Genomic DNA, 16288 nt, shown 5'->3' with positions numbered 1-16288 from the left:
GATTTTAATTTATTGTTCTGATCTGAACCAGAAATGTCACTATTAACAGCTGATAAATCAAAGCTACATATAAGATTTTTAGAATACGAAATAAAAATCTGAATCTGGCTCCGTGTCCCTCTCCAACGCAGCCCCATTTTTCTAGTTACTAAGTTATACAAACCCTCAAATATACAACACTTCAAAACTCTATATAACCACATACAAAGTGAAGTGCTACCTTTCTACATAATCTTATCTAAAAGCGTACTAGTAAAATAAACCCTAACAAGTTAATTAAGTACTTACATCCCAACGAGGTCAGTTAAGTGGCCGCGTAAGAACAGAATGAGGGTTTCGAGTCTCAAAGGGGTGAAGTTATTTGTGCAATGTCCTACCCGCCTCTGGGCATCGTATGGGACTATTCGTATAGAATATAAGAATTTGGTCAAGCAAGACTGCCACTATGCGAAGTGTTCAATTTACAAATAATTCTTAACTAATATACCTAATCTCATAATAGCGATTAGGTAAAAGTATAAATATTACAAAACATAAAATTGTAAATAATCCCTAACCTATTCCGTAAGAAATCTAGATCAAATTTATAACCTGCTATTATTTACAATCGGATTGCCTCGTGAGGTCAGATTGTTCCTTTTGTCTTATTTTTGAAGCTAGGATTTCAAGAAACTTTTTGTACTCAATACGTTGTCACGTCATAGCGGTACCCTGGCGAGGCCTAATCGAACCGAATGGAACGCGCAGGATGGTCTCAGACGAATTAAAAAGGGCACGCTTGGCTCTATCATTATTGGCATTCCAACTGATGTAATATCTGGAGTAATACGAGCGGCTTTGCGTTATTGCATTGATAGTTTTTTTGGCCAGGTTGACAGGCGGGGCGAGTAATCGAAGTATATGTACATATCCCATTGCATTTTTTTAGATCTTTGTTACTCAATCTTTTAGATCTTTGTCGCACAACGGTGGACGGAATTTAATGAAATTTATCACACATATATATGTTAATATGCAATTAACAAGTTCTACGTAGACGAAGTCGCAGGCATCAGATGGTAAATTCTTATCATAAAAAAATCATTAATAAAACGTATTTACTCCAAGCTGGGCTAGAAAAAGTTAAAATGACAATTAGTCATATTGTCAAAGAATAGCTTCCACTTTAGCATTTTTGATGACTTCTTAAACATGTTTATTTTGTAATATGTAAATAAATTTAAAGAACTGACTTTCGTAATAGCGCATAAGCATAGTAAAGTTGGCACATTCGAATCCCTAAAACAATACTTACGGTCAGTTAACGCCGCGAACGTCACGTTAAACGTTTATGCGCCCATTTGTTGGCATCGCACGTGACAGGGTAGTGGTGCATTTACCAACGATCCCGTTCCAGTAATATGCCGCTTGGCACTTTTGGAGATGTGCGTCACGTGCACAACTAGATTCGACTGTTGTTAAATAATGTCGCAAGTAGGTAGGTGTCTATAATTATGAAATATTTTTTTATGTAACTGCAAAAACGTTGCAGAAGACTTCAATTATCAAGTGAATTCACCGAAATACTCAATGATTCCACATTCTCTCTCTCTCTTAGCTCTGGCTCTGGCTGTTACAAAAGATCCTATCTTAAGTTTCATTTTCGATACAAGCTTTAATTGCCGACTGCTGACTGCTTTTTTCGTAGCAAGTAAAAGCTATACTTATTGAGACTAGGGAATGCAAACTGGTTAACCGGTTAACCGAAAAGCCGGTTAACCGAGACATTTTATGCTTTGTTGAAAACCGGTTTTTGGAGCCAACAACCGGTTAATAACCGAAATTATATTTATCGCATGAAACGACCTAAACAGTTATAAAATAGCTTTAAAGTTAAATTATTTTAAATGTAATGTAATCGTTATGTATTATTTATATTATTATTTTTCAATGTGAAAACCATACTTTAAATTTTTTTTTGGAAGTTGTTCAAGCCATGCATACAGACCCATCCCTACATGCCAAATTTCAGCCTTCTAAGACTTTAGGAAGTAGTCTGTATATTCTATGACACGAATTTCATATGGTTCGGACAGTGAAATTTAAGGTATCTATAAAGTTTAAAGTATAGTAGGTAACCTCATAAAACTTGGTGTTTTTGATAAGTCTACTTAGGTACACAAAAAATTTCAGCTCTCTAGCATTATCCAAGCCGAAACTACGAGGGTTCGATAATACGACGAAACGTGCCAAGAAAAGATAGGCACTGCCTTTTGCCCTTTGTCTCGTCTTGGCGGGGGCACGGCCGTGCCCCCAGATACGCCCCACCTAGGCAAATGCCTCTTCATGCGCGAGAGGAAAAAAGTAATTAATGCTTGTGTAAATATTGAACTCTCTCACATTCTCTTATATCGTTTTATCTAATGTGGAAAAATTCTTTGAAATAACTAGAATTAAAATTGAATTAGAATTTATTTGGTGGTCGCTGAATGTTCGGCCTGTTTGCTTCCCTGTAGCACCTTAATCCCGGATAAAAAGGATATGATTACACAATACGTTAACAAGTATTCAATACACAAGCAGGTCAGTAGATCTGGATACGAAACTTCAAACAAAAAAGATTCGTCGACCAATTTAGAAGTTCATTCCCTTCGTCCGCTCCATTAGGTTTGCGACGATTTGACACTAACCTGGCTCTTCATTGGCTTACTGTCAAAAACAAACACCGAGTAGATTTTAGTCAAAATTTTAAAATCTGTCTGTTAGGTTTGAATAGTCGTTTTCAAAAAATATCTATTAATGCTATTAAGAACGGAGTAGGTATTTGCCTTGTATTTATATTTGAGTTACCGATATTTCGGGTCTGTCGCACGTACCTTCTTCATTGATCTGCTGCAAGTCTAATATTGTATACCTGCATACTATGCCGTTTTACGGTTTTTCTATTCGCTTTAAGCGCACAGACCGCACGGTGTCATCACTAAACAATTAATATTTTACTTAATAACTTCCGAATACTTTCCAAATATTATAATTTTAATTAAAAATAAGGTAATATAAAAAGCGTCTGTCCTAATCATTTCTAAATATCTATTTACGTAATATAATAGTACATTTCGATACTAGTGCGGAAATTATGTAAGAATGACATTTCCGCAGGTGTATCGAACGACGTTTTTTAATACAGTTGCGAAAAAAGAAGAAAAACAACAAGTAAGGAATTCGAAACTTTTATATTATTAATTCTGTGACACCATTGACATTGACATTATAAAGAGGTGTTTTTTTAGCTGGGTGTTATTATTATTGAACCCATTTCAATGAAAGTTTTTTTTTAATGCACGTTCTATAAGACAAAAACAATTTTAAATATAAAACATTGTACTATTATTACCCAAATAATTACGATTATTTGTGTATCGTACATTTATAAAAACAATATCGAATGTTGCCTTTGGAAACTTAAAGCAGAAAGAAAAACGCCTCTTCTTTGATAGGCGTTCCGTTCCATTCAGACAACTTATTAAGAACGGTTTTTAAATATTCAATAAAAAAAATAGACGTGTTATAATGATGAAGAGGTAAGTAATAAAGTATGAAATATGTATATTTTTCGTTATTCTTACATTAACAGTAGGTTTTTATGTTGTTTACGACATTTAAAGGAAACTAATATCAACACTCATCAATAATTAGTCTTGAATTGGAACAAGAATAAATAAATAAAAATGGAAAAGTAAAAAGCACTAGTTCGCGAAAACCAACTTTCCGCACGCTAAACAGCTACGTAAAGTAGCACTTTTTGAGCAACTGTATTAAAAAAAACTGTTTGTATGTACATTTGAAACAAATGTATATAAAAGTACACCTATTTAAATTGTTAGAGTCATTTAAATATCTTAAAATAAAACAGAAAGCTCACTCAATCGATTTTAAACTGTTGTGAGACATACTAACATTAAATAATTTCACGGTTTATACTCACTTGTTTTAATCCTAAAGGAATGGAGACCTAGGCTCTCCGCAACATGTCGCGCGAGTGAATAAAACAAGTGAGGCTAAACCGTGAAATTATTTAAGAAAGCTCACTTTTACGTATCTAATTATAACAATGCAAAACTATGAACTAAGTGAACTTCAATATTCGATTTGATGACTATACGAATACTGTACGTCATGGCACGCTGACTAAATTGGCCCCGTCTTGTACAGTCGAGTTCATAAATATGTATACATTTTTTCACCTTATTGCATTGCATTAAGGCAAAAACGACTGTAATCGTCCTAGCCGCGACGGGGACAATGCGGCACTCATTGTAATTGCCGAGAGCTTCCGCGGCCTCCCTGCGGGATTGACACGACGCTAAAATGGAGGCTTGATATCTGTTGGTGGATGATTAAACACACTTTTTAGTAAAGGTAAACTATATATTTTCATTAATAACAATAAATGCACACAGAGAGATGGGAGTTGTTGAGGAAAAAGAGAAACGTAAAAACCAAAACCATTCGGTCAAGTGTATGGTTGCGTTCAGAAACATAATCCCGGGGGATGGTTTGACCATTTTATACAGTTTTTTAGGGTTCCGTACCCAAAGGGTGAAAACGGGACCCTATTACTAAGACTCCTCTGTCCGTCTGTCCGTCTGTCACCAGGCTGTATCTCATGAACCGTGATAGATAGACAGTTGAAATTTTCACAGATGATGTATTTCTGTTGCCGCTATAACAACAAATACTAAAAACAGAATAATATAAATATTTAAATGGGGCTCCCATACAACAAACGTGATTTTTTTGCTGTTTTTTTCCGTGATGGTACGGAACCCTTCGTGCGCGAGTCCGACTCGCACTTGTCCGGTTTTTTTTTAAATAATGTAGCCCTGGGACTAATGCTAATGCAGAATTACAGATAAACAAAGTAAAAATGCTTTTAAACAATAACAAAAGGTTAGTTACAGAAGCATTTACCTGGTTGGTTATAGTTACATTTACCATATAAGTACTTGAGATCAATAATTTTCACATAGAGATCAAGTTCATTAAAAAAATAACATTTGTTAAAAGTAGTATGCTGGTTTGACTAACAAAATTAAACTTTGAAGACTATTTTCTTAAACATTACAATCTACATTTTTATATGCAGTTTACTAAGTTTTAATAATTAACACATACATTTAAGGTTAACAGAATGATATATATATTATTCAACAACATACATAGATTTACATTTCAATGGGTAAAACACTAATTTTGTTCATGGTCCTACTAGTAATGTTACCATTAGGCATTTTTAAGTCTACCACCCGTGCTTTCTTGTCAGCGCCCCATAATGAATCTTGATGATTCTGCCTACTGGCCACTGCAACGGACTGCATCTAGTGTCTCTAGAAGCACTAAGTTATCTAGTACAACGTTAGGTTGCACATTTTGCCATTTAGGCCGGTTATTCATTAGACTTAAATATTGTTTGTGCCAAGACTTCCAGAAGTTTTGATCTATTTGTGCGGCGCCATAAACGTTACCTATTTCGAGGTATAGATATTATGTCAGGCTCAGGAATGGCATTTATTGGTCTTTGAATTAAGAAGTGACCCGGGGTTAGGTATGTAAAATCTGTGGGATCTCTAGACATTTCTGTTATGGGTCTTGAGTGAAGAATCCCTTCTGAGGTCACTATGATACTATTAAAGTCTTCATAAGTACCTAAATAAACTGTTACCCATGACCTGCTTAAAATGCTTTTTTGCTATTACAAATGTAACAAATGTTATTTAAGCTTTTCACTGCTGCCTCCCAGAGGCCTCCAGATGTAGGCGAATAGCTAGGGATATATTTAAAGTTTATATTTTTTGATACTGCATAATCTTGATGTTCTTTAGAGCTTAAATTTGAAAGCTCTTTAAGAGAATTGTCAGCTCCAATAAACGTATTTAAATAAGCTTGCCAAAGCATCAAATTTGAATCGCTGCATTCAAAATACAGCTTGCAAGTAACATGTTCACTCGTGGACAAAAACAAAATAGATACTAGTAAATTCACAATACTTAATTTTGTTGTACTAGCAGACAATGATTGGTCAATTCCAAACATATAGTTTTCCTTTACTAAAAGTGTTTTTGATTATCCCCCAACATATCATCTTATATTTCTTAAATGTACCTATTTCATAGTTACCTGAATAAAATGATTACAATAAAATATTAAAAAAAAATTTAATGGCTAAATCATGAAATAACACGTGTTGAAATTAAATTGCTCTATTTCGTGAACTGTCCGTCAAGTATGGTAGGTACTCGCTGTAACTGTCGCTGAATAAAATGCTACACATTAAGAACCTCATATTTATTTTATTAATTTTTAATTTACTTTCATCTCATGAAGCTTATTTTAGCCGTTGGACAGCAAGCGGTTAAGGAAGATGTATCATAAATCCATGTGAACGTTTATTTATGTAACTCAAGAAACATTTAACGGTAAACCTTAACAAACTGTGAAATTTGAGAGAAAGATGCGCCCAGTAATTTAAACAAAAAATGAAAGTAATTCAATGACTTAACTTATGTTCAATAATGTTCTAAGTGAACACGTGCAGTTACAAAACGTACGTACGGTACGGTACCTCACTCCTCACACCTTTATCGCAGTCGTAACACACCTTTCTGATCGCCGCGTGCCATCTACATTTTTTTTTTTCAACAACCTTCCCCATCCCCGAATAATAAGCCTTAAAGCCCTTTGATTTCGGCCCCTTCCTATTTTTCTTTAGGTTTTCACTCACCTTTGAAGAGACTAACGATTTCAAGCCAAAGTCAAAGCCGGCCGTTTCAACCACGGTCACACTACAAAGGTATTATTACCCTTTATGTTCTTAAAGTTTCTTAAATTTTACATATACTCTCCCGTACATATATTTCGTTGAACAATCCTTTGAGTTAGCAGACCATTATTTCGTTCAAAGGATTGGATCTTTTTATATCTAGAGAGCCTTTTCAATACGAAAGTGATTGGAAGATTCCGTGATGCGTGGCCATAGCTTTTAACGTTTGTCGGTACATATAATGTAAATTATTAAATCGTAAAACGGGACTTAATCGCGTATTTAAGTTTTAAGATGTTCCTCCGACGTTTCGAGAACGGCGTTGTTGTCACCGTGGTGACCACGTCCGGTGGTGGAGACCACGGAGACAACGCAGTCCTCGAAACGCCGGAGGAAAATCTTAAAACTTAAATACGCGAAGTCCCGTTTACAGTTTAATAATGTGTAGAAATCGTGAAAATTCAATCAGTATAATGTCAATTATTTAAATCAATGGGTAAAACCGGCTAATTGCAAACGCCTTTTTACGTTTTCTTTGTATTTTGTGAGTATCATAAAACAAATTTCATTTAAAAAAAATCAGTAGATATTCTGTCCCGTGAGTCAGGCGACAACAATAGCATTGTTTGTTAGAAGTAATATTATACGTAGGTACTACGTTCTAATCGTTCTACTAATATGCTCAGCACTAATATGGAAAGGGCTGAAAGAGAAACCGTATGAGGGAAGTCCTTTTACATAAGTATTTTAAGCTAATTTTATTTATGCATCAGTTTTTTTTAGTATTTTTATGTAATTTAGTTTTTAATATCTAAGTATCTGTTTATTTTCCCTACAAGAGTTTATCTTGACCCATAGTTTTCTTACCCCATGTAATCCTTTGAGTTTTATAACAGAAATTTGGATATTTTAAATAAGTACCATATAAAACAAGGGTTTAAGAGTGACACAGGCGACCGTAACCATAGCAACTAGTAGTGACATAAACGTTGATTCACCCATATGCAAACCATCTTTACTTAGACTAGACAAGTCGATAAAAAAAATTCATAAGAATCAACCACAGGCATGCTATAGAAGGACAAACAGCAGCAACATTTAATTTATATTTTTTGAAATATAAATAAGGGGTTTCATATTTCATATTTCATATTTCATATTTATTTATTGCATCCATGGTACACAGGTGTTACATATATAATAGTTTCACATGGGCCCTGGTAGGGCAAGGCAATTATCTTAATTTGATTGAACCATGTGTGTTGATTGCGCGGACCAGCTCTAATAGCGCTAAATGTGTGAGATCTTTTCACACCAAAGAATATTAGATTGTAGGATTGCTTTAACTTGTTTCCAGTAATGCCCTAATATCCACGGCTAGCTATTTATGTAGTTTACGCGGTGTTGCCGTATAGTAATGTATGTAAATATTTAAAAGTTTCTTAACGCGGGAGTATGTTACGTCGGCCAACAAAATGCTCCTGCGACAACACAATAAGCAATCAGAGAACGTCACGTGCGAAACGAGCGAGTACACAATACATAAGTAGTAGGCATTCATTTAAAATTGACGTGTTTTTAATTTTATTTAAATACTAAATCCGATATAGCGCTAGTACCTAACGCTACATTTAATTTCGTAACAGAATAATCGACTGGAATATACTTGTAGATATTTGTCATATTATGTGAATTATTCCTATCCTGACCCATCTGGCCTAATGGTTATTTAGTGACCCTGCCTATCAAGCCGATGGCCCCGGGTTCAAATCCAGGTAAGGGCATTTATTGTGTGATGAGCACAAATATTTGTTCCAGGGTTATATTTAAGTATTTATAAATATTCATATATTACATATAATATCGTTGTCTAAGTATTCACAACACAAGCCTTATTGAGTATAAGATTTATTAATTTATATAAAAGATTACGTTAAGATAAATTTACCTGTCGATGTGTTATGTTTTCAAATAGTTTATTCCATGAACGGGTTTAGTAGGATCCAGCGGTTTCATAATTAAAACTTTATCGCCTCCCAATTGTTGACTGGGTTCATTTAAATGCAGAAACATTTTGTTTGTTTTGTTCATGTGTTCGAAATTATATTAAGCTCATACGGTTTAACGTACGACTTTCCTATTCATATTATAATTTTCTAGTAATCTGATTTTATCAAGCATTAATTCGTATGTAATATGTAGTAACAAAAGGCGATGCAGCTATAGCTAGCAAAGCGTCCTCTCTTTTGCACTTTTGCATGCAAATGAATGGGGCAAAAGAATTACGGTGAGTGTAAATATTTGCACCTGAATCACAGGATAGGCTTACATGGCGGCGGCGGCGTGCGGATTTTTTAATAATGTTTATTTTCATTATGCATCATTGTATTTATGTAAAAAGTAACATTTATATTGAAAATCAGTATTGAATCATAAAAGTCGCCTTTAAAACACTGCCTAAGATGTTATCTATCTTATACTTATCTAGACCTTATATATTCTTTACACAGAACAACTCGCCTTGGCTCGACAGCAAACTGGCATCACGTCGAATCGTAAAATGAGTTTCGTTTTAGTGACAATTAAAACCTACAATATGAACGTACACGCGTATATACATACGCACAAAGTACTAAATCATATTCGTTTCGTCCTGAAGGTTTCTTTCATTTGCATACTACATGTTATCGGACTCTTAGAACCCTGTACACACTAACATCGCTTTATTGGGTATTTACAATGCCTAATAAAGCAATATGTTAGTTTGTACAGTACAGTACCTATGTCGAAAATATGTACACTACACATACTTAAGTTAACCACTAAGTCAAATGACTGTTTCAGTAGCATCTCTCAATATTAGTTTCGCGACTTTCGCGTAAGTAACTGCTAACTTTGTGTTTTTCCCCATCACGGCGATATTCACAAAGCGTCGTATTTCTCAATATTTCTCGAGTTCAACATGCGATGAACAATAAACGTTTAATTCTCGTATCAGTTTTCCAACGCTTTATTAAAGCTGCTCGACAATCATACTATGACATTTTAATTAACTACCCAATCAACTAATGGTTTATCAAATTAATGGACACCTGTCCTAATATCAATTAAATTTTATACTCGTAGTTCACCTATGATCACTAACTAAAATATGCTGGGCTAACTAGAACGCTCTGGCTTGAGCAAGTTAAGCCAGGCTTATCTAGGCTTAGTTTAGCTTAGATTAACGCGTCCGCTGTAAGTCAAATCGTTCATTTTGCACACCGCCCGAAGGTCCCCGTGATTGATGATCAATTTATAATAATAGACACATTCTTACATTAACTTTACGTAAGTTTTTGCGCAAAACTAGCGTGCTATAAACGACTTAACTCTTCGCCAATAATGCTTAGGCCCACTGGCACCGTCCCACTAACCCGAGGTTAAGCGGTTAAACCGTTAACCCAGTGTCAAATTGTACTGGTAATCAGGGCAACTCCGGGTTTAACCGGTTAACCCCGGATTAGTGGAATAGTGCAAGTGGGCCTTAGTAGGTGTAGGTATTGTATAAAGCACTTCACAATGTAAGGACATTATAAGAGCATGCAAGCAATGTACGAGGAGGGTTTGAGAAGTAACTCTGTTTCGCCTACGTATAGATGGCGCTGGCGTCAACTCTGTATGTATTGATAAGCTAAGTAACTAAAAATATTTAATTAGTGGCGTCATGTCATTTTTGGCGGCAATTAAACATTTGTCAGTATTTCAAACAAGTGATTTGAGTAACGCGGCAAAATTGAGAAAATTGGAATTCGTGGAGTTATTCAGCTTTTTTTTGGAAGGCAAAACTGCAAAACAAATCCATGAAAGGATTTTACATAGGCTAGGTACTTTGGGTAGTTCGTGTCCTTCCTAAGAAATGGTTCGACTTTGGGTAAATGAGTTTAAGCGAGGCAGGACAAGCATTGAAGATGCACCTCGCTCTGGAGCCCCGAAAACTGCAGTTTTACCCGAAGTCATCCATAAAATCCATGATATGGTTTTAGCCGACCGAAGATTGAAAATACGCGAATTAGCTGAAGCCACAAACATCTCTTCTTAGCGGGTGCATTTTATTTTAGTATTTTACACAACGAGTTGCACATGAAAAAGCTTTGTGCAAGGTACCCACCTTGTCTTTGCCGCGATTACTGCCTCCAGAACAAATGCGTATTCGCATGCGAATATCTGATGAAAATTTACAGGTGTTTAAAAACAGATTTTATTCGCAGTTTTGTCACTATGGATGAAACCTAGATCCATCACTACATTAAATTAAATTAAATTTAGAATTGATTGTATTAGTCGTGTTATTGTTTCTATGTAAAAACATAGTTAAGGAAGAGCGGTGTCTCCCGACACAGGCATTCTTATGCTTACTGGGCGGCTCCATCCCTTTAAATCATTATATATTGCTAATTTATTAAATAAAGAATTTTTGTATTTTTTGTATTTTTTGTATTTTGTATTTATTTTTTTTGTACATCCCGGAGAGGAAACAACAGTCGAAACAATGGGTTGGTCATGGTAAGCCAGCTCCAAAGAAAGCCAAATGCATTCCGTCTGCTGGATGTGCTGGAAAGGTGATGGCGAATTGACTACCTTGCCAAGGGGAAAACTATAACTGAAGCATACTGTGCATCACTTTTGGATCAGTTGCAGGCGGCAATAGCTGAAAAACGTCTGGACTGGACAGGTTTGGCAAAAAAGAACGTGATATTTCACCATGACAACGCTCCGGTGCATTCAAGTCGCTGCACAAAAATTGTCGGAGTTACAATTTGAACTTCTTCCACACCCTGCTTTTCATTCACCAGATGTGCCTGCGTCGGACTATCACCTCTGCCCGAAACTCAAAACATTTCTCTCACGACGAAAATTTAAGTCCAATGAGGCTATATACGGGAGCTTAATGCGTATTTTGACGCCCTTGGACGCACTTCCTTGAAAGCATAGAGAAGTTGCAGATTCGTTGGGACGAGTGCGTAGAACTTCGGGGAGATTACGTAGAGAAATAAAATAAATACATTTGCAACTATTATTATTTTTTCATATCAAACCAAGTTACTTGTAAATCAACCCTGTTTTATACTACGTTTCATAGAAACGTTTAAACTCAGATAACATGGTACATTCTGAAGTTCATCCTCATGGTGTCCATTAAAATCTACCTAGTCAATTAAGTTCTGTTATTGTAATAATCTCTATCTTCATCTCTATACATATATATTATATAAATGCGTGTGTCCTGACTGAGTGATTCATCAACGCAGAGCCGTAACTACAAAAGCTAGAAAGTTGAAATTTGCGCACTAGGTTGTATTTATAAAGTGTATAAGATATAAGAAGCTATTTTGAAAAATTCAACCCCTAAGGGGGTTAAAAAGGGGTTGAACTTTTGTATGGTATTCAAGTTTTACTTAAAGCTGGGAACTTGAAACTTCGTGAACAGGTATTATACTAAAATAGAAGAAGAGTAATTTTAGTAATATTGGAAATTCATAAAGGGGTTGAAAAGGGGATGAAATTTTGTATGGGTGATCCCCCAGAGCGGTATTTGACAAATGGTAATAAAACAAAAATTTTCCAAACTCCTTTAAGTACTGGAAACATATCATTATCTCCTTAGTAGTAATTATAGCCACATAAACTCATTACTCAATAAGACGCCGCGTCCGTCCGCGCCGCCCAGAAATAAACTAGGCGTTGAGAGATTGGACTAGTCCACCTGACCAAGCGGTTGACATACATGTTTTATGTTAGGTGGTTTCATGTTTTTGGGTAGACAGAACATATCTGCTTCCGAAAACTAACGCTGATAACGTTGATAGCCCCAAAATACAGTATCTCATGTTATAAAATTATGCTTATCTCAAAAATTACAATAATAATGAATGATTGAACTGAATGAATTAAGGCAAATTATTTAACACAATATCCCAACTTTCCTTTAAAATGATGTTATATTCAGCTTACTGCACCACTAGCTCAAGTCATATGATCATAAATCTCAGTATTTTAAAGACTTTATTTTAATACATAAACATTTTGAGTGAAGTTAAATGTAATTTAACTTGTCCTATTTGCCATGTTTTGATTAGTTAATCTCAACACCGAAGTCTGAAGTCACTCTAAAACATCAATCGATCGACTGTTTACTGTTTGCATTTAGCCGCCGGGCTTTGTTTACGAATTAATTAAATAGTTTAATTTGTTTACTGTCTATAGGGTTGAAAATATCAAACAGTGAAAGTATAAAATATAATCTACGCTACGCGCATCTTACGCAGTTTGAATTCTCATGCATTGTCTCATAAATATGTAGTGGCACGCCATAAATCCTCATATCAGTGCCATTGCTTGTAAGTACTTTGTTTGTATTACTAACCAGTTATTGTTAAGTCTTATAAAAGTTATTAAATTACAAATTTAATTAACCGGAAAACCTTAATATTTTCTTGTGTTATCTTATCATGACAGTTATTCATAAAATAAAACTATTTAGGCGATTTATGTAGCGTATAATTGCGATAATGTACTTTAAATTCACTATACGCGATATAATCCGTCTGAATAGTATTATCTCGGTGAAAACGGATTCGTCCAAAATTTTAAGAAATAAGCACGTTTGTCGGACGCTTTAAAGTTTAAAGGCAAAAGTATAGTATATAAATATAACCTTTTACACTACAGTATATTTTGTTTAAAACCTTTTTAATAGTAAATATTATGCTCACGCTGCAGTCCATTAAGTTTTTAGGAATTGACAGCCCTAGTACAATTATTTCCAGCAAAAATGAAAAACTGACAGCGAAAGAAGCCTTTTAACTTTCTGATGTATTTTGCTGCAAGAAGCAGCTGCTTTTGAAGGTATCAAAATCTTTATCGATCAATTTATTAGTTTTGGCAGCAAAATATAATAAAAACATTCGAACAGATAATAGCACAGTCGTATGAGCCTTAATTAATGGTACTGGTGTTTAGCCTTTTCGACAACCATTCAAAATATTGAGTTGACAACAGTACTTATATGAATTTCGGCTACAATCATGAACAGTCGTAAACAGTCGATCGCTAATAAAAACAATGTTAAAGTCGAATTTAAACTGTTGTGAGACATACTAACATTAGATAATTTTACGGTTTAGACTCACTTGTTTTAGTCACTCGCGCGACATGTTTCGGAGCGCCTAGGTCTCCTTTCTCAACATGTCGCGCGAGTGACTAAAACAAGTGAGTCTAAACCGTAAAATTATCTAATGTTAAAATCCTTGGTACCTATGTGTCAAATACATGCACACATTTGATATTGTAGCATGTAGGTATTTACCTTCGTTTTTGTAAATTATAAATGTGCGCACTAGATCGGTAGGCGATATTACACGTCATTCCCTGTTTTAATATTAATTAACATAAGGATAAACATGTTGGCCTCAAATTATGGACTATTGCTTAATATTTACAGTTCATAATATATATTTACTGCCGGTTCAGTTCCGAAAACATTTTGCCACTCACTTTATCATAACTACTTACTTACTTTATTTGTTTATATTATGTACCTAATTTTATTTGTTAATATATTTATAATTGTAATTGTATGTCACAATATGGGACCTGTCCTGAAATAAATACTATTCATTCATTCATTCATAACTCAATTATAGTGGAATTCCCTCGCAGTGGAAATGTGCAGTACTTTTTCTACAATTACTACTAATTGCGGAAAAAATAAGGGACTCTACTTTAATATGCAACCGGAGCAAGCCTATCCTTCAGTTTCTATAGATTTTGATGATTGCTAAAGACCGGTGCCGGTGCGAATCCGGCCTTCACCACTGGAGGGCTTCGTCGCTTTTTCTTTAATATATGACATCTATTTCAGTTTAGGAAATTTGTAGTTAAGACATACTAATGTAATGTATTAATGACATTTTGTAAAAGATGTGTAAGTAAAAATATATTCTTAAAGATCATAATAATAATTACTTATGTATTTAATTAAAACATGTCAAATAATTATTCCAAGTAGATCCTTAAAACTAGAAAACGTTAATACTAAGTTAACTTGTAGTCGTCACTACCCCCTAAACAAATAAGTTACTTTTGTCCACTGTTTCTAAACAATAAAGATTTCCGAGATGATGAGTTATAAAAAAAACATTGTTGAATCTTCAAAATAATCTCTTTTTTATACAAATCATCAAAATAGGGTTGCTTTGGCGATAATTTTCCTTATTTTTATAACGTTTTTATACTTATTATTTCTTTGTTTATTTTCAGATGCACCATCCAATCCAAATGAAACCGGCTGACAGTGAAAATAGAAATGGTAAGTTTACTACCTCGTTTTTCTCTTTTTTATCAAAGTACAGTCACAACCAGAAGAAATCATGAAACTTAGCACGCATGTAGCTTATCAACTCTATTCTACCCCCACTTTTGTGTTCCATTTTGCAGTTAGGTATTGATTGTTATTAGAAAAGTTCAAGTTTCAATTCCCTACAATAGTCTCGAGTATGTTGCTAGGAATTACAGTTTTTAAAGCCCCATTACGACGGTTCAAGAACTTGCATGTATGCAATATTCAATACGTTGCTAACTATTATAGAGTAGGTACAATTATTTCAATCGATCTACCAAATACCGCAATGTTGCACGCAAGGTTTTGAACCTTCTAAATGTGGCTTGAATTATGCTAGATGCAAATTTTGACAAGATGGGCTGCCATACAAGACAGTATGAGCCATACTATATGGCTGCTTTAAGAAATATCAATTGACTGAATATAATGGACGGGTTAAGAATATAAAAGAGCACCAAACTATGCATTAGGTGTAGCCCTTCTCTTGAAATATATAATAAATTTTTGCTTAGCAAATTTTTAGGGTTCCATACCCAAGGGGTAAAAACGGGACCCTATTACTAAGACTCCGCTGTCTTTCCGTCTGTCTGACTGTCACCAGGCTGTATCTCATGAACCGTGATAGCTAGACAGTTGAAATTACCACAGATGACGTTTTTCTGTTGCCACTTTAAAAACAAATACTAAAAACAGAATAAAATAAATATTTAAGTGGGGCTTCCATACAACAAACGTGATTTTTTGCCGTTTTTTGCGTAATGGCACGGAACCATACGTGCGCGAGTCCGACTCGCACTTGGCTGGTTTTTATTGTTCGTATTGCCCGTACAGTGTCATAGGGCAGAAAAACATCACGCCAAAATCGACAAAATTTGCAAGTCATGATTTGATAATTACAAGTCCTAGCAACATGCTTTCAGGGTAACTATAGTAGAAAATTTTACGAAGTATATTACATTCATTGAGATTTTTTTGTAACAAAGCATTTTTTAAATATAGATCATCATCATTCGCTTGCCCTTATCCCATTCATTTGGGGTCGGCGCAGCATGTCTTTTTCTTCCATACCTCTCATTTTGTCCGATACTCATGCTGCTAAAAGGATT

At 34.9% G+C, this 16288-nt stretch overlaps 1 protein-coding gene across 8 annotated transcripts in view; it reads left to right on the top strand.

Annotated features, from left to right (window-relative positions):
* LOC134746100 (CUGBP Elav-like family member 1) overlaps positions 1–16288 on the top strand; it is a 514830-nt gene that overhangs the window by 385750 nt on the left and 112792 nt on the right. For all 8 annotated transcript variants that reach the window (XM_063680407.1, XM_063680363.1, XM_063680416.1 and 5 more), the window contains one exon: positions 15101–15149. In XM_063680407.1, the coding sequence (XP_063536477.1) occupies positions 15101–15149 (49 nt within the window). The remainder of the gene's footprint in view (positions 1–15100; positions 15150–16288) is intronic.

This window comes from Cydia strobilella, chromosome 1, assembly GCF_947568885.1.
Source record: "Cydia strobilella chromosome 1, ilCydStro3.1, whole genome shotgun sequence".
Lineage (NCBI taxonomy): Eukaryota > Metazoa > Arthropoda > Insecta > Lepidoptera > Tortricidae > Cydia > Cydia strobilella.
The sequence above is the reverse complement of the archived record's forward strand: the minus strand, read 5'-3'. Positions and strand labels throughout refer to the sequence as shown.